General features: G+C 48.1%; 1 protein-coding gene across 1 annotated transcript in view; it reads left to right on the top strand.

The window, feature by feature from the left end:
- Positions 1-26294, top strand: part of SPOCK1 (SPARC (osteonectin), cwcv and kazal like domains proteoglycan 1) — a 508761-nt gene that overhangs the window by 370020 nt on the left and 112447 nt on the right. Inside the window, exon 5 of the mRNA XM_036897747.2 lies at positions 6353-6479. Coding sequence (XP_036753642.1) covers positions 6353-6479 — 127 coding nt within the window. The remainder of the gene's footprint in view (positions 1-6352; positions 6480-26294) is intronic.

The raw sequence follows: 26294 nt of genomic DNA, 5'->3' as shown, positions 1-26294 counted from the left end.
TTGCTAGAAGGTCCAAATGTCGCATTATTTGAGTACTACCCAGTTACGTTTGCTGAGGATGTCTAGTGTTTGAGTTTTCACTTTAGGCTATGTTTCTTTATAAATAATACTAAATTAATATTGCCCATTTGTCAAAAAAGAAACAAATAAAATTTTGTGAAGATATAAGAAAAACTTACTATTTCAGCGATTCTTGAGAATTCCTGAAAATTCCGGTTTCTCATTCCTGAATCCTAAAAATTAGTATCTGTTGGGAATGTGGACCCACTGCATTGGAAGTCCTCTCCCAGCTTTGACACCATCTGACTTGTGGAATATAAGATGATTCTTCAGCCCTCAGATGCACAGGACAGTTCCTGCCACCTACTTCCCAGTTGTCTTTAGAAATGTTTGCTAATTGTTGTTTTTTCAAGTCTGAATTAGGATTTCTAAGTCTGTTGAATTCTCATTGCCTAAAACAACACTGCTGTTTTGGTCTTCTAGTTAGTGCTAATAATTTCCAGAAATTAAAGGAGGAAGTTATAAAGGTCCAAACGAATAAATGCAGTTACTTCACTGAACAAACCCATGTGTTGCGGGTCAACCATGTTTCCAAGCACCAGGAGCACCCAAATGAGAAAGACCAGTCACTACCCTTGAGCAGCACACAGGATACTGAGGAAGACAGACACACGAAGAGCTGCTTTGTGTTCGAGTGAAAGTCGCAGTTGGGTCTGAACAAGGTGTAATGTTAAACAAATAATGTGCAGTTAATTCTACTTGGAGTAGGGCTCATGCTGGGAGAGATTTCATGGGAGGCAATTGACATGAAGCTTGAATAAGGGGCAGAGATGGGCTATGCAGATAGAAAGCATTTGCCAAGTCATATAGACTTGAATTTGCATTGCACATATAAGAGATGTGTACATGGCTGACGTGGCTTAGAGACATGCACGTGGCTGACATGGCTGCCTGCAGATAGAATCGATAGGGCTGACTGACACGGGGAGTGGTGAGGGAAGGAAAGGGAGGTGTCAAGGATGGGCTCCCAGGCGTGTAGCCTGGGTACCCCATGCACAATCAGGATAATAGTAGCCTCTTAACATTTGGTCAAGTCAAACCCAGATGCTTGCTTGGACAGCAGTCAGGAGTCTGACCAGAAATAAGCACTGGACCATGGTGGTGTGGGAGTGCAGGGACGCCAGGAGTCTATAGATGCTCTTATAGGTACACCGATTCTGTATATACTCTTAGCAGCCCCCACTGCATCATTAACCTATTTTTGACATTGCACATATAAGAGATGTGTACATGGCACATCATCAGATTTGTACTTAAGCATCATCACTGCTTCAAATCATAAATGCTGGGAATTTTGGAAAACTTTAACAAAAAAGATTGAGAATAAGCATTTGAGCAAAAGAGAATGAGAAATGGCTGTAGGTTGGGAGTTTCTGTGTGGCGCTGTCAGCAGCCAGGCTTGGGGTGGTGTGAGGGCTTCATGGCCAATGGAAAGGGGACGGAATTTTTGAGCTGAGCCTTGAAGACAGCGTCATGAGGCAGAATGGAGAAGAGGATGGAGGGAAGAAATGTGGAAGGGAATGAGGTGTGCCAGGTCGAGGAAAAATCCCCCATGATATGGCACGAAGGCACAGAGATCCTTGGTGGGCTCTGGGAAGCAGCACAGGGTGGCTGAGCAGAAATACGTGGTGGCGCTGGTCAGTGTGTGCATGTGCATATGTGCCTGGGAGAGGGGAGCAGAGGAGAGAGCAACCCTGTGGGGAGGGGCTCGGTCGGTTTAACACCAAAACAAGCAGTTCAGACTATGTCCTAAGAGGTGGGGAGAAGATGGAGGTTTTATGCTTGGGAGTCACATCATCAGATTTGTACTTAAGTATCATCACTGCTTCAAATCATAAATGCTGGGAATTTTGGAAAACTTTGACAAAAAATATTGAGAATAAGCATTTGAGCAAAAGAGAATGAGAAATGGCTGTAGGTTGGGAGTTTCTGTGTGGTGCTGTCAGCAGCCAGGCTTGGGGTGGAGGGAGGGCTTCACGGCCAATGGAAAGCCTGGCAGGACCTGCCTCCCAGGCTTACACCGCCTGTGGCACCCCAGGTGATGAGTGTTGGTGACATTGGGAATAGCAGCCTGTTATTATTCCCACTCCTCCGACACCAAATGCAATGCTGTATGTTTTCCCAACACGTATGTACAACAGTAACAATATTATGCACAGCAGTAATAGTAGTGTAACTCCATTCGGGTTCTCAGACCCGATTCCAATGTGTCTACATATGTGGCAGGGGGTTTCCCACACAAACTAATGCGAAGCAATTCTCGAACGCCAGCGGGGTGTCTGAGAACCCAACTCAATTCTGATGCTCTCCGCCCGGCCCCGGATTCCCAGGTTAAGGGCTCCGCCCTACAAGACTGCCCTCCACCCCCAACTCCAGATGCTAGTTGCAAGCCCTGGGCAGTTCCCTGTGCTTCTGACCTACTGGCTGCAGATTGGAGGTTCCAACTACCTCCTCCTTAGGTTCCATTAATTTGCTAGAGGGGCTCACAGGACTTAGGAAAACACTTACCTTTACCAATTTAATAACAGATACAAGTTAACAGCTAGATGAAGAGAGACACAGGGCAAGGTTCTAAGTACAGGAGCTTCTGTCTTCATGGAGGCCTGGCTTGGTGGCACATGGAGGCGTTCTGGTTCCCCAAGCACAGATGCTCTCTCTGACCAGAAAGCAGGATCCAAGCCAGCAGAGCAGAGCCCAGAGAGAGAGGAGAGCTCTTCTCACTGGTTTTGTGAGGGCTTCATTGCATAGTCATGACTGACTGAATTATTGGCCATTGGCTGATTCAGCCTCCAGCCCCTGCCCTTGGGTGGGCGTCTGAAAGACTCTCATTAACATGATGAAACACCCATTTCACCTTTAAGACTGTGCAGTGTTTTCAGGAACTGTGGATGAAGACCAGATACACCTGGAAAATATGTATTTTGTCATATATGACCAAATATGTATTTCTTATAACTCATTATATCACACAGTCCCATCAAGACACCTTCATCAGATTTCATTCTTCTCTGACTCAAGAAGTAAAATATCTTAAGAGTCAAAAAACTTAGTCCTCTGCCTCTACTGTTTTTTATGGTTTGCACTGAATTGTGGGGATTGAAATGTACACACAGTAACCAGGGACATCTGCCTCTTGGGCTCACATATACTTGCACATGACTTTGCATAATTTGGCCTCTGAACAGAGACCACAGGTTTGGGGACCATCTTCAGGAGGGTCCATAATGTAACGAACACCTGGGTGTGCCCTTCAAAAATAGGTTTGCTTGGTTCATTAGAAAAGGGAAAATTCAGGATGGCTTGACCTTTACCTCTAGTCCTGAAGGCATCTTAGGGAAGATCAGACATGGTTTTCCCTGGGACAGTCCATGAGCACCTGACAGTGGGTGCGCTGAGCTTGCTCCTCTGCCAGTGGAGAGCCGGAGACAATGTTCTGGAAGGGTTTTATTCATAAAGCTGAGCCCTGATGTTGAAAATACAAATGCCAAAATAGGGAATTAAAATGGTCCCAGGGCAGCAGAGTCATTTCCAGGATAACTTCAATCCAACAGATACAAATGAAGTAGTTTTGCCAAATTTCTGTGTGACACTGGGCCAGTCATTTCCCCTCTGTCTTCAGTTCCTCATTTACAATATAAAGTTGATGGACAAGATTAGTTTGATTGAGTCTGTGATGTTGTGATTAACTGCTGAGCAGCCACTGCTGTGGTCTGCACACAAGCAGCACCCCCACCACCCAACAGGGATATATTGAGCGTCTGTGATGCACGAGGCCCTCTGTTAAGCACCAGCTGTCCTCGTCTCTTTGTCTCCCCTTAATGAATTTAATTTAATGGTGAGGTTCAGGTCCAGAGACAGGGATGACCTGTCATTAACTGGTGATGAATAGCTGGTTTCATCTTTTCCTCAAAACCATCGGCTCAGTGTTCCCATCTCTGTCCTTGGCGTTTATGGAAGCCCCTTCAGGCTTATTTCCTCTGGGCATCACTGCATATGGCTACATCTGCTCCAGCAAAACTGCCCACTCTTTGGACTCTATGGCTCCTTTCTGGGAACGCATAACAAGAGTCACTGCAGCTGTGGGGACGCATACTGGGGACTGACCCAGGAGAGGGCTTGCAGGCACCAGAGCTGCTGCCTGCATTTGCTGATTCATTTGCAGTGTCAGACAATCTGCTGAGCGAATGATGATTAATGTGTGGTGCTCTGCCGAAGGGATCATGTTAAGATTAACACCGTGCTGACAGCTTGCTTGTCTGCTGCTTGGAACCCCATCACCCCCCAGCCCTTTTTCAGTAGTCAGAACAAACCTTGAAAGAATAAAGTGTGTTTGGCAAGGGATAATAGGAGACCTTGTATCCACGTGATTTAGAAGCATACCTGAGACATTTTTACCCCAGACCGAGGGGCAAAGACAAGGTGAGCAGCTGCTGGGGAAGCAGGGAGGCATGGGAGAGAAGACAAACACGTAGCTGTTCCCAGAGAATTTTCCGGCTCGTGATCTAGGTGGGCCTGCGGTGGGCTGGAGAGGGGAGATTTACCCCTGGGCCCTCTGCAGCTGTGTGAACATCACCATGGGCCACCAGCCATCTTCATGAGTGTGGGCAGGGCTCTTCCTGATTGGGGATTCTGTCTTTCCCACTAGCAGAATGAGTGAGCTGGACTAGATGATCTCAGAGGGCCCTCACTGGACTGCCTTTTCTAGGTCATTGGTCAGACAGGTTCAGGCAATGCCCCATCCAGCCTGGGTCCCCGATCCCCAAGGGTCGTGCCCTGGGTACATGGTCGTGCTCTGTGATGTCAACCACAGAGGTTTCCTTCTCTTGCTGCCCCCCCAGACCGCTAGGGCAAGTCTGAGGCAGAATAAGAACAAAGTTGGCCGATGCTCTTCCCCACTCACTCTCTTTCCTTTGGAAGAAAGCAGGTTACCTGGGAGGCTGAATCTGAATGCCCGAGGACTGGAGATGGATGCCGTGCCTGGGAGAAAAGATTTCCTTCTTGTGGCCCCATGAATTATTCCTGGGAATGAAAATGCAACCCCAAACCTAGGGCCTTGTGTTTAAGTCACCTTTCTGTGGCAACAGTAATCTCATCCTCTATCCCCCAATCTGTTATTGGGGAAACTAATAATTATAACAACAGCTACCATTTTTATTATTTTCTATTTTCCAGCATTGTACTGAGTATGTACATCAACTCCTTTAATCCTCATACCATCTGCTTGAAGTAGATTGTTTCCCCCCATTTTACAGATAAAGAAACTGAGGTTTACAGGGTTAAATATTCTACTAAAACCACCCAGTGAGTAAGTGGCAGAGCTAAGATCTGAGCTTGTGTTTTCTGACTCCAGAGCCCACACAATAGCCACCACCCAGGGCTGTCCATGCAAATCACTGCAGGGGCCCATAATCACCGGGCTGATGGGCAGCCCTGAGACTCCTGTGGTCGGCCTGGAGCTCAGCCCCATAGCCAAGAGTCACTCCCGGCGCTTTGCTGGGAGAGCGGTGACTCAGAGAGGAACGGTGGCCTTAAGTGCAGGCCTTTTTCTCAGTGGTTTGTGGTAGGGGATGGGGTTTCTTCTGTGGACATAAGCTATCCTAGTCGTACCATTCATCATTATGACAAAGGTTAGGATGGGGGACCTGGAGCTGGGAGGCAGGAACGGAATTCTGATGGTTTTAGCAGCAGAGAGTGACTCACCTCCGAGCCTCTGTTGAATAGCAGATTGGAAGCTGGGCTGAAATTGCTTTAAAATATATCCAGAGATTGTTTTCCACAGCTGCGATAAAGTCATTTGGTTGTGTTTGGAGGTGTGTTTCTGTCTAAATGCTCGCCGAGTTGTTTGTGTGTCAGCCCATTGGGAGTGCTGCCCGTCAGCCCTGGAGGAGCGTGAGGCCCAGGGGTACAGTTTCTGGGCACAGTTTCTGGGCGCCTGTACCTGGATGCGCCCCACCCTGTACGGGGGGCTGCGTGAGCTGAGGGAGCCACCCCGCCACTGATTTTTTTAATGTATTGTGAATGCTTTTTCATGTCAGTAAGTAATGTTTTACAACATTCTTAATGGCCACATGTTTTCCTCATCCATCTGGTGGGTTGAGCCTGGGCTTTGGAACAGAATCATCCGCTCTGCCGGCGAGTTGGAACAAACAGCACTGGCCAGGCCTTCAGGATGCGCCCAGCTGTTTGACCAGTCCTTGTGTTGAGTTATTTGGCTTTTCTCCGGGTAACTGGCAGGAAAGGCACGTGGGGACTGGAGTTGCAGTTAACCTATTCCCTCTCTTTCTGTTCTTAGGCAGAAGAAGGGGACCGTGGGCCACAAACACTGGGTCGGCCCTTCAAATCTGGTCAAGTGCAAGCCCTGCCCCGCGGCACAGTCGCCCATGGTCTGCGGCTCTGATGGCCACACCTACACATCCAAGGTCAGTCGCCCCAGTTGTCATCGGGAGTGCTCCACGTCTGCTTGTTCTGACAAGTCTCTGGGCCACAGCTGGGCCTGTGAGTCTCAGGGGCTTTGGGCCTTGCCCTTGAAGAGCTGCCACATGAACAGAGTTTCTGGCCAAAGAGACAAGATAAAAATGTTACCCCCCTGTGTAACTGGAGTGGTCAGGGGCTAAGGCGCGGGGATGATTCTGAGGGTGGTGGGTGATCCTGCAGTCAATCTAGACAGGCTTCCTGGAGAAGGTGAGGTGGCAAGCTGTTCCAAAGACACAAGCCATGCAGCTCAGCTGATGGGGAGTAAAGACATGAGGGAGGCCCAGGATGCTGCCTATGGGCAGCACAGCAGAAGGGAGGAGTATGCTGCTGGCACGCATTTACCCTGGGTGGCATCCAGTGCTGCGCCAGGCCCCCGGGCTACAGGGGCTCCTCTTCCTTTTCCAGGGGGCCTCCAGGGCTTGTAGTCTAAGGAAGGGGGTGCTAATATGGTGACAGGTCATTTTAACTCAAACCAACAAAAAGACAGTGGTTTCATTGAAAATGAGACGAGGGATAAAGTGGGTCTATTTTTTCTCATTGGAGGGATGAGGAGTTTCACAGAGGACAGGCATTTCATGGGGTGCAGCAATAGGACTTATCAGCAGAGAGTCAGGGGTCCTCGGGACACAGGAAGGAGTGATGGTTTGTGCCTGGAAGTCCACATAGTCTCCAGGGATCAGGTTGTCCATCTGTTTTAGGGAAGGGGCACATCTCACTGGGACAATGCATTAAAGAAAGAAACCACAGTAGTGAAAAGAGTTTACTGATGTGTTGCCTTACACAAATAAAAGTCAGCACCCCCTTAGTGCCCACCCTCTGCTAGGTGTGGAGGAACCGGTGTGTGGGGGTCTCAGGACTTTTCTGTAGGACATGGTGGGAGGCAGGGGGTGGCGCTCTGACCCTCCCCACTCCTCCAGCCAGAGCTGCCTGGCTGCCGTCTCTCTTCGTGTTTTTCTGTGGAAGCTTCCGTTGCAGAATGGAGTCTGTGATTCAAGAGAGGTGCTACTGGTGACACCCCGGTCACTGCTGCCACGCTGCCATGCGGTTGTTGGGCTTGGGCCTTCCTGCTGCCCCACCTCCCTGGGCCTCCCGCACGGGCATGCCCAGCTGGCAGCCCCTGCTCTCTGTCGTCCCCTGGCCGTCGGGCCCTTTACAGCACGGCAAGTCCAGGGCCTGGGAGGCCCCTCCCTGCCTGCTGCCCTCTGGTTCCACACTGCAGACAATCATATATTGCCATTCACTGAAAGTAAAGTTTTATCTTCTCAGATTTTCACATTTTTCTAACCACAGGGTATATATATTTAACAAAACAGCAAGCCAGAGGTACATCTAGCTTGTTCCCAGACCCAGGTAGTCTGCTTTAGGACCTCAGTAATCACTGCTTGATATTTCCTTTGTTTTTTAACAAGGATCATTTGGACCTGTCTTATGTGCCAGGCACTGGGGAAACTTAGAATAGAGTAGAGATTCAAAAGGTGGCCCTTTCCATGGCCAGAGTCAGTAATCCTTACCTCGCCGACTTCAGGCCTGCCCTGTGAGCTGCAGCTTCTCTGCCCAAGGTCACAGCCAGTTCTACTCTGCTGGCTTAAATGGCCCAGCCCAACTCAGCCTGGGGCACCCACCCTTCCCCCCCTAACACTCCCCCTAACTCCTGGTGGAATCACAGTTGGACATAATTTGCAGGAATGGGGCTTGCTTCTGATACTCTGCACACATCTGGAATAGTGGGTTTATAGGGGACATTGATGCATCAGTTCTATTCCCTACCCCCCCACCCCAAGGCAGTCAGGCCATCATTACCTTTCACCTGAAGCCCAGTGTCTAGGTGTATGAATTTCACCTGAGACCCTATTAAATACAGATTTTTATATAGCTGCTCTCACATGGGGCCTGAGGTTCTGCATTTCTAACAGTTTTCAGGTGACATCCATGCTGCTGACCACACTTTGAATAGGAAGGACTGCAGTTTTTACAGGCACCTGCTAATAGATCTCTTTACTTTCAGTCTGTCCTTCCCAGACTCCCAAAGTCCATTTCCACATGATGAAAGAAGGAGGGATGATTCTGTAATTGCAGTCTGTTTGGGTGTCTTTCCCTCTTAAATGCTCGGATGACTTCCTTTGTGCTGCTAAAACTAAACTCAGAGGCGTTATTGTTGGTAACAAAGCCCTCCAGGGTCTGTCACCTCCCCACTCCACAGGCACTTACTATAGAGAGCACCGTCATCCATTTGTTCAGCCACTATTTATTGAACATTTGGAACTGCTCTAGGCCTGGTGCAGGGCATGGCGAGCGACAGCGGGAAACAAGAGAGAGACCGTTCCTGCTCACTTGGAGGTCACATCTGGCAGGGGAGACAGAGGTAAATAAGTAACCACACGAATAAGTGCGTAATTTCAAATTTGGTAAGAGTTAACAGAGGAAATAGGAGTGAGAGAGGCCTACTTTATAAGGGACGGCTCCTGAGGGAAGGCCTTTCTGAGGACGTGTCCTTGAAGCTGGGGTTCTCGTTTGCGGAGTTGAAGACTGAACGTCGTGAATGGACAAGGCAGATTGACAAAGAGTTTTTATTCAGTTACAGAGAGAGAGAGAGAGAGAGCTTTATTCAGGATAAGAGAAAGTATGGAACTCCCCGTGGGTGCAGAGAGGGGCACGGCTGCCAAGTGGGGTCTGGGTGTCTAGGGTTTATGCTTGTTGCAGTGGGAGTTTTCTATAGATTCAGCCAGAATGCTAGTTATATTTTAACCTGTCTCTGTGAAGGTTTCCCAGATGCCCTATTGTAAACTAATGGGCCTACATGACTATGAGCAATGAGCTGTTCTATACTGGGTCCGGATGGGGAATACATTGTTACATTGTTTCAGTCTCAAGCACCCTGTTTTGTAAGACTTTGTCCTTTTCCAGGGCCCACACTGTACTTTAACTGGGCAGGAGCTATGCCCTGCTGCCTTCCTATCTCATCCTTTAAATGGAGAGAGGAGGGTAGAATGTTCTAGACAGAGAAATAGCATGGGCCAAGGCTCTAAGGCAGGATGCTGTCTTAGAAGAACTAAGAGGATTGCCCGTACGGCTGTAATGGTGAGCGGAGAGGCCCATGAGATGAGGGCGTCAGGAAGGATGGGAGAATGGTCTGAGAGGAAACATCTAACCAAAGCTGGAAGGGGAGCTGATAGGCAGGCCGTGCCACCCTGTGGGACACTTGTTACTGTAACTGCCCTCTTGTCTGTGTCTGCCTTAAGACTGTGAGATCCATTAGCAGAGATAATGCCTGTCACACCACCTCCAACCAGGCAGAAGACACAGGGCATAGCGGGCACTTAGTCATTTTCATGGCACGAGAGGACCCACCAAGGACTGTGGCTGAGAAGGAATGGCAAGATTCTGGTCTGTGCAACCCAGCTGGGATGTGAGTGAATGGGTTGCAGAGAGCTTGGTGGTTGAGAAAAATCAGCCCTCCCCACCCTGGGCCAAGTGGCTTAGCTAAACACCCAGCCTGGGGCTCTAGCAGAGAGTTAGAGGTGCTCTGCAATGATTCTTTTTGTGAAATGCAGTTTGCACTGCTCAGTTTTTCCCCTCCAGCTCTGGAGGGAACCAAATCTCCAGCCTGAGATTGGAGATGAGCCATAAAGTGGTTGATCAGTACTGTCTGGGCAGGTGGCGTGTTGCACATCAAACTCTGGCAGAAACCTGCACATTTGCCTCAATCTCTCATTTGCAGGAGCTTAAAATGCCAGCCTCCCATGACCCCCGAGCTGCAAGGAGCAGTGGGAACCTGTCAGATGAGGTTGCAGTGCTGTCAGTGGCCCAGGGAGTGTCTGGAAGTGCTTGTTGGTCTAGGCCCCACTGCAGTCCGGGCAGAACATTGCCCTCTGGTGTTAGAGAGGGTGTCCTGCTTCTGGGCACTGATAAATAGCTTGTCTAAGAGGCAGGATCAGGATTTGAAAGACTCTTTTGCAATGACTCCTGGTTCTTCAAAAGTGGAGTGGTGTCCAGATGCAGCCGGGCAGAGCCCTCAAAGCCTCCGCCAGCCTCAGCCTGCTGTTCCTCTGGTATTCTTGAACTCTGGCACCAGCCTGCTCTACTGTCTTTTCCTTGAGCAAAAGGAAAGGGCTAAAGCAGTCTCATGAGAACCTGTAGTATTCTTCTCCTCATTCTTCATACAGGGCATACAGAGGCCCCGAGAGTTCAGGGCAGTGGTTTGACACCCGTGACTGCCTGCCTGCATGTCTGTGATCACCCACTGCTGCTTGAAGTTAAAATGAAGGGGTCGGGGGGGGGGAGGGTCGGGGGTCGGGGGAGGGAAAGGGCAGCATAGCCATGGAAAATGATGGGGGTATCGGTTTTTGGCATTTAATCTGCAAGTTTTCTGTCTTATGTGAACTCCTACAAAGTTGGCATTCTCTTTTTCCTGAAGAAATGAATCAGGTGTGACTCAGAAGCCATGTGTTGGCTGCTCAAGACCTCTGAAGCTGAGGTCAACTCTATACCCCTGTGGCACTGAATGACACCTCCTTCCAAGGGGCGAATTTCAGTCTGGCTGGGTTTACTACTGGAGTGTTCTGATTATTGCCCCCGAATACATGGCCTCCTGTTTATTGAGATTTAAGAGGACATTTTAGTCTTAGACACAAAGCTGTTGGAGGACCACCAGTGGAGAGTCAATTAAGAGTGAATGAGCTAACTCTTAACAAACCGATGGAATTATTTACCCTTTCACATTTGGATCATAGGGCTGTGGAGAGTGCAGGCAGGATGAAGAGGAGGAGGAGGAAGAGGAGGAGGAACCTGAGCACCAGCTCTGTCCTTCATGCCGCATTTGTCTTCAGGTCACATCACACGGGCTTTCCTTCTGCGTCTAGGCCCTGAATGGTCAGAGGTTCCTGGGGCTGGAGGGGTGCGTTAGGAGCCTCTGTCTGTAGCAGGGCTATTCCAGGGGCCTGGCATCAGGGCCATCACTCAGAGCTCAGCAATTCCCCCAGAATCAAAGATAAAGTGAACAAGAATGCACGAAGTCTTGAGATGAAGGGATATGAGATGTTACATAGCAAAAAAAAAAAAAAAAAATGTTTATTCAGACTCTATAAAGCATAACCCATAAAAGATAAGGAATAAAAGACCACCACTGAGAATAGACAAACGGAGGGCCTATAGTGCAGCAGGTTTAATTACCCTCCATGTCGCATTCTTCTCACCGGGAAAACCGAAGTCCAGAAATTCAATAAATACATATTGAGTTCTTTCCTACTCTGGGGCATGCATTATGCTAAATACGGGGACATGGCAAAGGACAAAACAGCGAAAGTCCCAGTTCTTGTGCGACTTTTAAGTTGCACAAAAGGCAGACAAATTGAAAAGCAATCTCCTTTCATTTGAGCCCATGTTCAGATAAAGGACACTCTGGGTCCTGCGGGACACGGGGCAGGGCCACCTCTCTAGTTCGGAGCAGCGAGCAGTCTTCACAGCAGAAGGGATGGTTCCGTCAAGATCGTAAGGCTGGAAGGAGCCAGCCAGAGAAACAGTCAGCTCATGCCAATAGAGGGCAAAGGGGATCAATGAGGTGAAGGGGAGCACGGCCCCTTGAAGGAACTGGTGATGGCGTCTGCATGGCTGGATCACATGTGGATTAGAGACAGGGGGTTAACTAGCTACCGAAATGTGGCTAGGAGAGTAATCAGGGGCCACATTTGCCAGGTCTTGGACACCATGGGTGGGGCCTGGGCCTTGCCCTAAAAGCACTGACGATCCTATTAAGGCTTGTTTATGCTGGCTGTAGGATGGGAATGGTTGGGGGCAGGACTGGAGGCACGGTGACTGAGAGCAGCCTGCTAGTGTGACTGGGGTCTGGATTTCTATAATAGCTGCCGAGATGGACATAAAAAAGTCTAAAGGGGCATCCAGGAAGTCATAGTTGGCCTTGGTGACTTTGAACTCAAATACAGAAAGTCACTTCAGCTCTGAGCTCAGTAAAAGGACTTCTTCACCATCCTAATCAGGGAGGGACTTGCAAATCCTGCCAACAGCTTCCGTGGTCTCAGCTGGCCCAGCTGGGAACCCATTTCCTTTTACTCCTGTTACACACATGGAAAGAGGGAAGCTTATCCGGATCCTGGCTGCCAACTTGAGATTTTTGCCCATGAGAAGGGGAGCACTGCTACCGACTAGAATCTGGCCAGCCGGCTTCACGTGCGCAGTCTCAGCTTTCCTCCCCAGGCGGCGCTGGGGTGCTGGAAGCTCAGAGGGGAGGTGGTGCCCACTGTTCCGGGCCTTGGCCCCAAAGGTCTCTGGGGCTGAGCCTCTTTGGACAGGGCTGTGCTGACTTCTCTCAATCTGCACCCACCTGACCCAAGAGCACATTCAGGGCTGGGCTGCTGGTTTCCCGGCCCGACGCAGCTGGGAGCTTGGCCTCTGCGTCGCTCTCTGGGTGCAGCAGGGAGCCCCGGAGAACCAACCCAGTGTTGTCTGGTGTCAGCTTGGCTGTGGATAATTGGAAAACAAGCAGGCAAACACCCGTCTGCTCTCACCCCCTCCCCCAAACATTAACTTCCTTAATCACTGTTAAACAATTAGCAAATGGCTCATTTATGTCTAGATGCAGAAGAGAGATGCAGAGTGAAGAGGTGCTGTGGAGGGAACTGTTTCTCTTCCATTCTGAGTGTGCACATAGGAAGGAGGGGGAGGGAGGGAGCTTGCTTACAGGGCTGGCATTTCTTTCAACATATTGTCTTGGCAGATTATATTATTTTCAGTCATCTTAATAGTTTCCAACAATTGCTACCAAGCAAAGGTCATGTTTGAAGTTCTTGGTAAATGGGTTCTTTTGGCCGCATTTCCCGTGAACAGGCTGTTGTGAAGGTTACAGCGATGGAGGGTGTGGATTGTAAGACTCCTCAAGGAAGCAGCGAGCTCAGTATGTCTTCCCAACCTCTCCAGACTTTTATGGCCCTGTGACCACAGCAGTCAAGGGACGTTTTATACATGGCTGCTCTTCTTTGCTGTGCGGTAGAATTGAGGGAGTCAGTAGTTCCAGGAATATTTTTGGATCGCCCCGCCTCCATAGAACCTGCTGGGTAAGAATTGTCTTCACCGGCAAATGGCTCATTGGTGAGGGCCTTACTTCTGACTAAGCAGAACACAAAATGATTGGAAATGAAATGTGGAAGGCTTGCGTTGCACATTTTGTGCGTCAGGAGACTGGAGCACAGAGGCAGTTGCAGTGGCACAAAGAATAAGAGGAATGGCAGCAATTAGGCCAGCCAGTGGCTGCTCCCATCTGCACAGCCCTGGGGAGGGAGGGAGAAGCCGTAGTAAAAAGCCTCACCCTTCTCATCAGGAGAGAGGAGTCGTGTGTCCATAGACCACATGGGCACCCATGGTCTGTGAGGGGGTCAGGCAGTAGATTTTATTATTTTGATTTTCTTTTGCTTAGAAAAAGCCAACAAAAGAGGTGTTGTGACTTCGGACTAATACCCAGCTGCATCTAGCCAGCTGTGAGCAATTTTGTTTTATATATTAAACAGATTGAGATCTGGGGACAAATCCCTAATGGCAGATGCCCCCGCTCTGCCTTTTCCCTCCCTCGGGCCCTCTTTCCTCGGACGCCCTTCCTCAGTCTGGGGCAGCCAGATATCATTTGGTCATGAGAGCTGGCATTCGTAGTGCGAAAACCCTCCAGGAGTAGCTTAGAGTTCTTGCCCTAGCTTGGTGATCATGCCCTTCTCTCCTGCACAGGGTTTGGAGGGAGCAACTATGAATAACATTTCAAATATGAATTGGATATCAATTAGGATGCAGGTTCGGGCTGCGATGATGACAAAAACCCAAATGACACAGAGGCTTAAACAGGATAAGGTCTTACTTCTCTCATGTAAACACTGCCAAGATAAGCAGCCCAGGGCTGATAAACTGCCTCCAGGCTGTCAGTGACCAGGGTCCTTGCAGCTTGTTCTGTCTTCTTAGCCTTTGGAAACTGTTGAGCTTTGGCATCTGGGTCCAAGATGATGGCTGTGCCCCAGCCGGAAGAAAGTAGGCTCAATCCAGAAGTCATCACTGGCACGTTGAGCTTCACAAACAGTCAAGGTAGGAGAGCAAGGTACAGGCTTTTATTTAGAGATAAAGTGAAAGGACAGAGCTCCAGGCTCCCGCCAGGAGGGGACAAGAGAGTCCGTAGTGGTGCGTTGTCTAGGGGGTTTTATAGGCAGTTGAGGATTTTTCGAGAACATGAAAAACTTAGGGGTGGGGACTTGTTAAGTGGTCTCTGAATATTAAAAATTAACTTAACATAAGGAATTTCCTGCCTTGATTTCTCTCTGGGACATCGGCGCCTGGGTCAGGAGCACATCAAAAGGCTGCCTGCCCAGCCCCCAAGGTGGGCTGAGGTATTTGTCTACTTGCTAAAGAATCTTGCCTCTTGAACTTCCTGGGTGTTAGAATGCAATCTTATCTTTAAGATGGAATTCTTCCTGCCTTTTACCATGCCGTCTACAGCTGGGTCTGCATGCTAAGTTAGTTGCTCAGTTTGCAGAATTACCTCGTCAGATCTGAAGGAGGGAAGACAGCACATAGGCCTGGGCCTTTTAGCATGCTGAAGTGAATCTTACACATGGTTACAAATGATTAGCATAATAAAACATGTGCTACTCTTCTTTATCTGGGGAACATTAACTGATCTCACTGAAGAATGATTCTAGAGCTCAATGTTTAACATAGAGTTTTAGCAGGGGGGGTTTCCTTGCATGGAGTTACATTGCTCTGACTGCAGATATCCCACCTTGCCCCCTCCGGAGGCCCTCACCCTACTCTGACTACATCTATGGTCCCTGTCTCAACGTCTCACCTCCTGTCGACACAACTTAATCACAAAGCCGCACCAACCTACAGGGGAGGCTGGGAAATGCAGTTTTTGTTCTGGGTGGCTATATATCCAGCTAAAATTTGAGTGTTATATTATTAAAGGAAGGATAAAGTAGATAGTACAATTATCTGGCAATCTCTGCCATAGTTATAAATAATAATAACAAAACAGTACTTAGTTACTGAACACATATTAAGAACTGGGACATATGTGCTAAGTGCCGTAACATTTTATTTCCTCTATTATACCATTTAATTTTTACAATAAACCTATGATGTCGGTAGTACTATTAGTCCCAAATTAGAGATGTGAAAACTGAAACTACAGTACTTTTCCAAGGTCAGTACAGTTTGTAAGAAGCAGAGCAGATATTTGAAACCTGCTTTGACTCTCGAATCAAGTCTTTATTTCCGTGAGTGCAAAGCTGGCTGAAAAGTAGAGCAAAATCCTAGCTGTATCATTAGGATGCTTTTGATTTCAAGTGACAGAAACATAACTCAAATTTAGTTTAATCCCAACATGAAGATTTACTGATACACAAGGCTAGAAAGTGCAGGGTTAGGCAGACCTTAGAGGAAGAAGGAGAAATTCAGCACAGACAATATTCCATTTCCTTCTGTCTCTCTCTGTCTGTCTCTGCTTAGCTTCCTTCTGCAAAGGGGCTTTCTCCCCTTAGCAGAGAATATGGATTTTGATAGCCCCAGTCATTTGTTCCCAGCCTAAAAACTCCAAAGAAGTTTACCAGTGTCTATGTTTCATTCCCAGAGCAGGGTTCCAGTTGTCTCTTTTTGAATCATGTGTCCAACCCTTAATCAAATACTATGGTCCCGTGACTCTCTTCAGCCTTACCCTTTTTTATGATCAAAGGTAGTACTTTTTCCAGAAGAAGAGGGAGGGAAAGAATATTTTCTGGACTGAGTAAAATTTTAAAAGTTTTGCTCTACATAATCACCTTTTAAAGTATCAAGTGTATTAGCCTCATTAAAGGCTCCAGGTAAAGGATGCTAGCTTGAGCCTGCAGGAGTGTATTAAGGCATACCATGTTTCTAGGAATGCCAGGCATAGGAGGACATTGACAAATCCATACTAGACATATTAGCTACCTAGTTAAAGAGAAAGTTCATCTAAACTGAAGTAGACTCAGCATCATTTTAATTCCGAGTTCTTTTAAACCTTTTAACCTAATGTTGTAATACTTCCTTCTGATCATGGGGCACATCTGTCCCCAGTTCTATTAAACATTTATTTCTCGTTGGAGCATGCCAAGATAACACAGTCTTTTTGGCTCCCAAGAATAAACTTTCAGGCAAAATGGTTATTGTGACATTTTCAGAAAGCACAGATGTTCAGACACCATCCATGGTGAAAATGTGTCCACAGAATTTACACAGACTACTTCAACCTGCGGATTAGCTAGGAAGTTACAGCAGAAGGAAGCAATTCAACTAATTATTTTACTACTGATTTCTGTGTTCTATATGCAAACATACATTTAACCAAGATTTGAAGAATAAGTTTTCATTTCTTCTCAAATGCCAAGTAGAATGCCATGTAATTAGTTGGAGCTTTTGTTAAAAACACATTAGGAAGAATAACCTCCTTGTTGTCAGTTCTCCTGAATGCACAATTAAACCATTTGATAAAGCAATTACCTGAACACGATTATGTTCATCCTCACTTCATCAGGAGATGAAATTAAGGATTAGGTAAAACTGCAAAGCACATGAGATCTCTGCCAGCCATTCCTTTAGAAGACAGAGAGGTCCCTGGCCAGAATGAATATGCACAGTGTTATAAATCTAATTAAATCATTACAAACAACTTTAATTAAGTTCGTGATCATGTTGCTTTTGTTTTTCTTTAAAAGAAACAAAATATTCCCTGTTGGTATACTGCTCAACTGAGTACAGTCAGATTTTTTTCACACTTTCCAAGAGAACGTTTTAGCACCAGATATGGGTAATGTTCACAGAAGCTCATACTACTGCATAAGCCCTGGTCCAGGCCCTGTATGCTATTGTGAGGGAACGAGAGGACATTAGCTGGGTTAGATCTTACCATAAATTGACACCACAACTGTGTATTGACAGAAATGGCTTTAATGATGGTCTCACTTTCACCAGAGCAAGTTGTTGGTTTTTTTTCCCTTTCTAAGACAAATGAAACACTTCTGCATCTTTAGATACTGGGCATGGAGCAGAAATGCCTAATCCTCTGGTCAGGGGTGGCCTTCCTGAGGGGCTGGCTTCTGTCCAGTGAGATGCTCAGCACAGCAGACCTTCAGCAGCAGTGAAGGTCCTGGGTCCAAAAGAGCAACTTCCCCAAGTTCTTATCCAGAGGCACTGAGGACTGCTTTGGAGTCCAAAGCTAGCAGAGTCCAAGGCTAGCTGTGCCGTGGTGGCCAGACGAGAGCCCAGGCACTACAGGAACCTGGGCACCCTGCCCAGACTGATCCGATGGAGCTCCTCAGAAGGGTTCCTTTGCTTCCTCTTCTCCTACTACAGAGACTAAAAGATGATATTCATGTATAAATGGGGGTGGGATGCCCCAAAGACAATGCTGAGCAAGCTCTACTACCTCTCTTGTGTTCCACCATTTCCTGCTGGAAGCTCTCTGGACCAGCCACCTGGCCCCTCTAGAACACCAGCACCAACCCAGTTCCCGGCAGCAAGCAAAGCAAGATAGGGTGAGACAGAGAGGGTGCCCCCCTTCTCTGCATTTTAATGCAATGACAGGGTAGAGTGGATTGAGTCTCCCTGACCCACATCCACCCCCAGCAAAAACGGGGTAACTGGATTCCAGCCCTAAGCCTCAGCCTAAGCACCTTGTCCTCCGCGCAGCCTCCATGAGTCTATTATGACAGGTTAGGCCGTTCCTTTCCTCCGAGCTCCATAGAACCAGGTCTATACTTCTGCCAGATGAGTTTGAAACTTCTAGAAGTGAGAAAACAATCCTTGAAGGTACATTTAATGAAGAAAACGTACATGTAAATTCCTTTGCCATTGGAAAGGAAGCAGGGCTCCAGCTCCTTATTCTAAATTTTGCAATTAAGAAAGTAATTAGACACATACTATTTCTGTACAAATCATACTTCAGGGTAACCCTAAAGCTCTATTCAATAAAGGAAGATTCTTTACAGGAGTGTAGCTAATAAATGCAGAAGTACTAATAGAACTAGAAAATTGCCATTTTTCAGCCCCTAAAGATATATTGCTGATGTGGGCAACAATCAAGCATGGAAGAAACCATTAGACAAATGCTGTTGATGAACTTCAGGCTATTACCTCCTAAGCCCTCTGATGAATCATAGAATCACTCAAGTGGGCAACCGCATTGTTTGTCCTTAGCTGTCAGGCATAGAAAGCATACAACAATGTGTAACCCATAGGTATTTTTGGCAAAAGAAGTTGAACTTCAGTCTCTTGAAGGCTGCAGTGCTCAATTCCATTTGCAGGAAGTGCTGGGGTACAGGAATGTGTGAAAGGAGGCCCCACAGAGGTAAGCAGACGATTCAGAAGGTGAGGTATTTTGAGAGCCTGAAAATGAACCCAGTTTCTGCCTAAAGAAAGGTGCAGGGGGAGATAAAGTCACCAGATGTTTTGCTAACAGTGGATGGACCCAAAAGGACACCAACCAACCAAAATTTACAAAGAAAAACATGTTCGGGAGACTTTAAAAAAAATTAACCATGCAGTGGGAATTAGATACAGTAATAGCATTGTGGTGGAGTGAAAAAAGCACATATTTTTAAAGAGATATGTGAAGGCCATAGTGGATTTGCTTCAAGATAATTTAGCAAAGAAGAAAAAGAGGTAAGGGTCGAGCAAATGTAGCAAAGTCTTGAAAATTGTTAAGCTGATATTATGGAGATTCGTGGTGGGGTTTCTCTGCTTTGGCATATATTCAAAATTTTTCCAAAAAGAAAAGAAAACGAGTATGTTCTTTGAGAGGAGACACCATTTCCTGTTATCTTATTATCTCTAATATTGACTGCATAAAGTGAATATTAGTGAAAGGAAGGAAGCCGTATTTGCAGGATAGTTTTAGGAAAAACAAAATGGTTAATTTATAAAGTGATAAGAATATATACTGATAGGGAAAAATGTACAAGGACAGCAGTCTAGTCCAGGGGGCTCCCTTCTGCTTCTCTAGGTAGCAAAGACAGCAGAAATGCCCATTTTTACCTCCCCTTCACTCCCCGCTCTGCCAGGCACTCACTCCCTAACCTCACTTCCTCTTGCCTGCTCATTTGCTGTGCACGTAGAAATGTCACAGATGCAGAAGCAGAAAGATATATCTTGCTCCCCTTGCCTTTGTTCAGGGCTCAGACCTTGGGAGACTACTCCCCTCTGAGCCCACCACTGTAAAATTTAAACCTCAACACACCAAGACCTCTGAGTGCCACTTGGTTCTTCCATCGGCGATCCAGTCCAGGTTTTTCAGGTTTTTCCATAACAATACCTCATAGACTTAAATATAAAACTTATATATAAAAATTTACATTATATAAGTGTAAAACTTTCTAAAAAAATAGAAAAATCTTTGTGACCTTGGACTGAGCAAATCTTTCTTAGATACAATACCAATAGCATGATACATAAAATAAAAATCCTTTTTTTTTTTTCCCAACTCTGCCTTCAAAAGAGGCTGTTAAGAGAGTGAAAAATGAAGCCATGGCCTAGGATAAAATATCTGAAAATCATAAATCTGATATAGCACTTGCAGCCAGAATATATAAAAAACTAAGTATAATAAAAAGTAAGCAATCCAATAAAAATGGGCAAAAGATTTGAGCAGGCATTTCACCAGTGAAGATATATGGATGGTAAATAAGCACACAAAAGATGCTCAACATTATTTGTCACTGAGGAAATACGAGTTAGAATTACAGTGAGGTACCACTACACAAGAATGTCAAAAGTGAAGAAGACCGATCATGTCAAGTATTGGGAAAGAGGTGGAGCAACTGGAACTCTCATACGCTGCTGGTGGGAATGTGAAACGGTCTAACCACTTTAGAAAGTACTTTGGAAACTTCTTTAAAAACTATCATTCTAGGTCTTTACCCAAGAGAAAGGCTCATAGTGACTTTATTTTTTTAGAGCCCCAAACTGCAAATAAGCCAAATGTCCATCAAGGGAGTGCGTGAACAAATGTGATAGATCTATGCAATTGAATATTACCCAGAAATAAAAAATGAATGAACTGCTGATGCATGTAACAACACGAATGAATATTCAAATTATGCTGAGTGAAAGCCAAACAAAAAATAGTACAGACTGTTTGATGACATTGATAGACAACTTCAGAAAATGCAAGCCAAGCAGCTCAGAAATGCGAGACAGCAGATCAGCGGTTTCCTGTGGTGGGGGCAGGGAGGGGGGGGCAGGACCCCAAACGGGTGTGAAGAAGCTTTTGGGGATGATGGATATGTTAGTTACCTTAATTACAGTGATGGTTTCATGAGGGCTTGTATATAAAGCTCATCAAATCGAACACTTTAAATATAGTTTGTTGTATGCCAGCTATACCTCAGTACAGTTATTTAAAAAGTTTTTAAGAAGATGGCCAGGCCTGTAAAGTGTGTCTTGAGATTAGGACATTCTTCCAGTTACCCACATTTATTTCTGTGTTTTCCTTTTTTGATGCTGATAATCCCCCATCATTTAGGAAGACCCCACATTCAGCCTCTTCTGGGCTGAGTCATAGAAAATAGAGTTGACGCTTCTCAGAGATTTTTCCTGTGAAACACTGAAAGAAAAGAAGGTGCCAGCTACCATGAACACTCAGATTCCCCTTTCCTGAGGAATTCTCTGTACTTGAAGTGAGTCCTGGATTTTAACATCCCTTTGGGCACCGAGTGTAGTTTTCATTTGTTGGTGTGGCCCTTCTGCCCCTCTGTGAGAAGCAGGGGTCTCAGGGGACTGAGCAGCAGGCGGAAGAGCCACCCAGGGAGTGGCTGGGATGGCGGAGGACAGGCCTCCTGGGGCAGCCGGGGGCCCCAGTGGCCTTTCAGAGGAGGCTGCTTGGGAAGGAGACATTAGGTTCACTGTGTGTCGAGAAGAACTATGCAAAGTACACAAATGCCTGGGAAACAAGAATCCGCGGTCAGTGCAGGTGAGGGAAGGGTAATACGGTTGGCATGGCCCTGGTGGCTGATGTGACAGAGCCATTAGTCCCGTAGGTGACAGGGGAACAAGGGAGATGGACCCTCTGAAGGCCCCATGACTGGGAGGGGCTGCTTTGTCTTCTCACTCTGCCAGCGTTCAGCTCCACTCACTGAGGCCCATCTCAAGACTCCAAATCTGCAGAGTCAGAGGAGGCCATGTACTTTCTGTGCCTGCCTTGGGACCTTCTTCCCAAGTGGCTCCTCCAGCCATCAGACACACCCGCCATGTACTAGGACCATGCTGGACACTAGTCCTGTCCCCAGGTTGTTCCCTGCTTCTGGGGAAGAGAGTCATGTAAATATAGACAGCCTCACAGGGCAGTCAGGTGAAGGGTGCGTGGGGGCATAGCATGGTCGGGGTGAGTGCTGTGGGGGGCGCGGAGGAAGGGCTGACCCATCAGTGTCTTGGTGAAGAGCTTGTCCCGTGGAGTTGGATGGCCTAGGCTCCAGTCCCAGGTTGGCTTGTTAGCTGTGTGCCCTTGGACAGGTTATGAAGCCTTTTAGTGGCCTGGTTTCCTCATCTGCAAAATGGGAGCGACAGTACTTACCTCACGGAGGTTTTGCAAAGGTGAAATTTATGATTACATATGAACTTCTTAGAATAGTATCTGGCACATACAAAAGCATCTTTAAATACAAATTGCCTCCTCCCAAGGAAGTCTGAGGACCTCTTCTAGAAAACCCATCCTCCCTCTGGCTGCAGTGGCCCAGCTTTTACATCACACTTCCCTTTCTCCTCCTGAGGTCTTTCCTGCCACCTTCCCTGAAGCGGGTGGGATGGCTCCATGTTCTGGACAATGGAGGTAGGGATGAGGGCAGGCGCCTCTGGCTGAGGGCATGCTCCGTGGCAGGCACTGGCTGGTAGGAGGCCTTCCTCCCCACCCCTGATCCCATGGAGGCACCCAGCACGGTAGGTGCTCATGTAGGTGGCAGTCGGGTCCATTTCCTTCATCCACCAGTGGGTACAAGCATTGGGCCCCAGGGGGTTCAGGTGTGACTGAGTTCCTGTTAGGGAAATCAGGGTGGTCTGAGTTCAAACGGTCTCCCAGAGACTGCGAGGAGGTGGTGGCGGGAAGTGGACACAGACCTGCTCAGCCTTGCAGGGGGGAGTTTTTTTGCACACTCACCCTTCCGCCTGGCTTGGCCTCACATCCTCGCATCCTCACTTCACCACTTGCTCATTCATCAGCTGCTGGCTGAGCCTGTCTGATATGCTCGGCCCATGTTCAGGTCACTGAGGCAGGCCGGTGAGCTGGCTACACTTTCTAGAGCTTGGGAGTAACTTTGCTGGGATTTCTAAGCCAAAGGTCACAAATTCTGAGACACAGCCTTCTTGGAGGACTAGCAACCAGCAGCTTTGGCTGCCGGCCTGGCCATTCCAGGGCTGGAGGGGGTGGACAGAAATGGGCCCTCACCAAGTTGGCCAGATGGGCAAGGGGAGCAGATAACTGGGCTTAGGTCTGCTCCTCCCTGGGAAGCCCCCCACTCTAAGGAATTAAGCAAAGACAGCCGCCTCAGTCAATGGCCAGACACCAGGGCCTGCTCCAGAAACCCTCTCCGGAGACCAGCTTTGTGTGTCCTGACCTGGGCATCATACCCCAGCCCTCACTGGCACTGTTGACCACCGTTAGGTGTGGTCCTCACCAACACCTTGAGGATCTGCCCCAGGCTAGCTGCCACCCCCACAGGTGGCATGAAACGATCTGACTTCATTCTCCCAGTGATCCTGTGAGATGGGCACTGGCACTAAGCCTCTTCTTGGGGTAATGAAGGGAGACAGACTCGGCTGGTAACACTGCCGTGCCCTCTCAGCGTCCACGTGGAGGGGCCTGGCCACGCCAGAATGTCACCCCGACAGCAAAGTCACCAAGTCCACAGTCACGACGTCAGTGTAACAGAACTGCCTGGCTCAGCTAACCCAGGAGGGGTCGGATTCAGTTGGAATTGGCAAGAAAATTGGATTTTAATTATCAATATTAAAATTTTTTCTTTCAAGAAATACTGTGGCTGCAGTCTGAGGGTCTATTTAATCCTGCTGTGGCAAATAAGTACAAATAATGGCTTGGGCTGGTTCATTGATTTCACAGATACAACATGCTGCTATGATGATTTGTTTCCAAGTATCACGAACAGCCCCTTTTCCTGAGTTGAAATATTCTCTCTGAAGTTGTCTGCATTAGTTACTCCTCTTCAGCAGAATGTTTCTTTTCCAAACTGGTGACTGGATGCCCCCAGGCCCGCCCAGGCTGGCGCTGGGCAGAGCCCTGGTCTGGGTGTCTGGGGCGGAGGGTGGCGTGCGGCGGAGGGCTTGGTCTCCGTCGGTGGCAGCGGACCCCACTGGCACGGCATCTGTGTGGTGCATCTCCCAAGTACCTCGCTGGGAAGAGGTCGTCATGGAAACCTGTTTTTGTGTTTTCTGTCTGGGGCCCAGGTCATTGTTTTATTACAGCCACGTGGAAAAAGAGGAGGGCCCACCCCGGGGAAATGAACAGAGTATGCGGCTGAGCAATTTTCAGGGGCTGCTGCAGACAGTGAGTTGCTGTGGATGAGGCAGGCAGTGGGGCGCCCTCCAGGAGGCCCTGTCCACCCACCCCGTTATTGTGTCATATAAACAAAGCTCTTCTGTCACATGCCCCTGGTGCTGACAGCCTCCTCAACTCTAGTCTCCTAGGTGACCCCACCTCCTCAGTGGGGGCGGCCCCCTCTCCCTTCTGCCCACCCACCCTGCCAGATTCTTCTGTACTGGTGGGAGCTCTGCTGTGGGCAGGGAGAGGGGTCCTGAGGTTACTTGGTTTGCACAGCTCACAGGTCTTCTTGATTGCATGTTTTGTAGATCCACATTTTTATCCCTGTAGCTGTCATTTTTCTTGACCTGCTATTTCAGTCACTCAAAACGGTGTTACTATATTGCTTCAGAATTTCTCAGGCTTTTTTCCTTCATAAAGTCTGCATGAACCTAGGGAGGGTGATAGCTAATGGTGAGAATGGGGGAGCACTGTGACTTCATCCGCTCCTCGCCCACAGGTGGGCCTGGCGGTCAGCTGGGGGCCGGCCAAGTCTGAGGGCAGCACCCGCCCTGCCCCTGGTGCTGGTCCCCATCCAGCTCCCAACCCTGGGGTGCATCGATCTCGTCCTCATTTTTACAGATGAAGAAATTGACACTCACAAAAAGGTGGTTTCTTGCCTAAGATCCTACAGCCGTAGTGACAGAGGTGTACGTGCACCTGGGCTTAGCTGAACCCGAGCAGTTTCAGTCTTTTTCAATACTTGATGCACTTGAAGTATTTAACTTTCCAGGCTCAGGGCCGTGAATAGTATGCTTACAGAGTGGCCTTTGAGTGGCCTGCCGGGACTGCTCGCTCAGATGTGGGATTGGCATCTCTCAGTGAACGTGGCCAAAACGGCTCCTAAGTCTTCTCACCTGCAGGACCCTTCCCAGTCTGCCACAGTCTACTCTCCCCCAGCGACTCGGGCCCCAGACCTCACTCATCTGGGACCCCCCACATTTCCTCTCATCCCCTTCAGCCTGTCCTGTAGAAGCCTTGTCTCCTTCTCCTCCAAGCTGTTTCCTGCCTCAACCGCTCATCGCCGCTGCATCTCCCACCACACTGGGGGCTGCCACCACCATCTTCTTGCCCCTGGGCCACTGACTGGCCCCCTCCCTGGCTTCCCTGTCTCCGTCAGCATTCTCTGTGGTTGGCTCCTCACGGAGTGGCTGAGTGAGCAAGTGAAACACCCAGTTTGTTTCCCGTCAGTTGTGGAATACTGTCCAAGATGCCCACCCTTTCCCCCATGGCCTCCATGGTTCGGCCTCTGGCTTCCCTTATCTAACCACGTCTCTCTCCCCAGCGCTCTGGCCATCTTGATGAGCTTATTTTCCTCCAACACGCCGAGCTGGTCTGCCATCAGGGATTTTGCACATTCCATTCCATCTGCCCGAATGCTTTTCCCCCAGAACATCACGTGATTGGCTCCTTCTCATCATTCAGGTCTTAGCTGAGAGGCCCCCTCCTCCGAGAGGCCCTCCCTGGCCACCCACCACACAACAGAGCCAGCTTCACTCTCAGTTACTTTCTGGTCCATTGCTCTGCTTTCTTCATCTTATTCAACTTGCTACTCAAAACTGTATGTTCCATGAAGTCAGGGACAATGTCTGTCTTGTTTCCTACTGAGTTTCTAGAATAGTGTCTAATGCATGGTAGGTGCTTAGTAAATATTTGTGAGTAAAAGATGAAATAATTGAGTGAAGTGAAGAGCTCTTGAAATGTGCTCAAGTAGGCATGGGGCTTCTTTCAGTCCAGACTCTCTTGCAGGCAGGGGACGAGTCTCTCCTCTGCCCGCTGATGAGGATGATAGCCTCTTCGATTGCCTTTCCGGGAGCCAGGGAGACAGTGAGAGCACAGCAATCCCCTCGTCCCCCGTATCCCCACCCCTAGACTGCTCCCTGGGGAAAGGCCTTCCCTGACGGGCCTGGAGCTGGGCAGGGCACCTGTACGTCTCAGCAGAACCACATAGCTTTTATTCTTGGCATTCACTATGGTTATAGTCTTGTTTTGTGTTTGTGAGGTTATTTAAATAATCTCTCTCTCCCCATTACACTATGAGTAACTTGGAATAGAAACCATATTTATTTCTGGCCCACTGCTTTATCCCCAGCAGTTTACCCAATGCCTGGCATGGAGAAATGACTCATGAGACACTTACACCTTGGCAGGTAGGTGTGCGGGGATGCAGGAGAGG

Source organism: Manis pentadactyla, chromosome 13 (genome assembly GCF_030020395.1).
Source record: "Manis pentadactyla isolate mManPen7 chromosome 13, mManPen7.hap1, whole genome shotgun sequence".
NCBI lineage: Eukaryota > Metazoa > Chordata > Mammalia > Pholidota > Manidae > Manis > Manis pentadactyla.
Note: the sequence above shows the minus strand (reverse complement) of the source record. Positions and strands in the feature narration are given on the sequence as shown.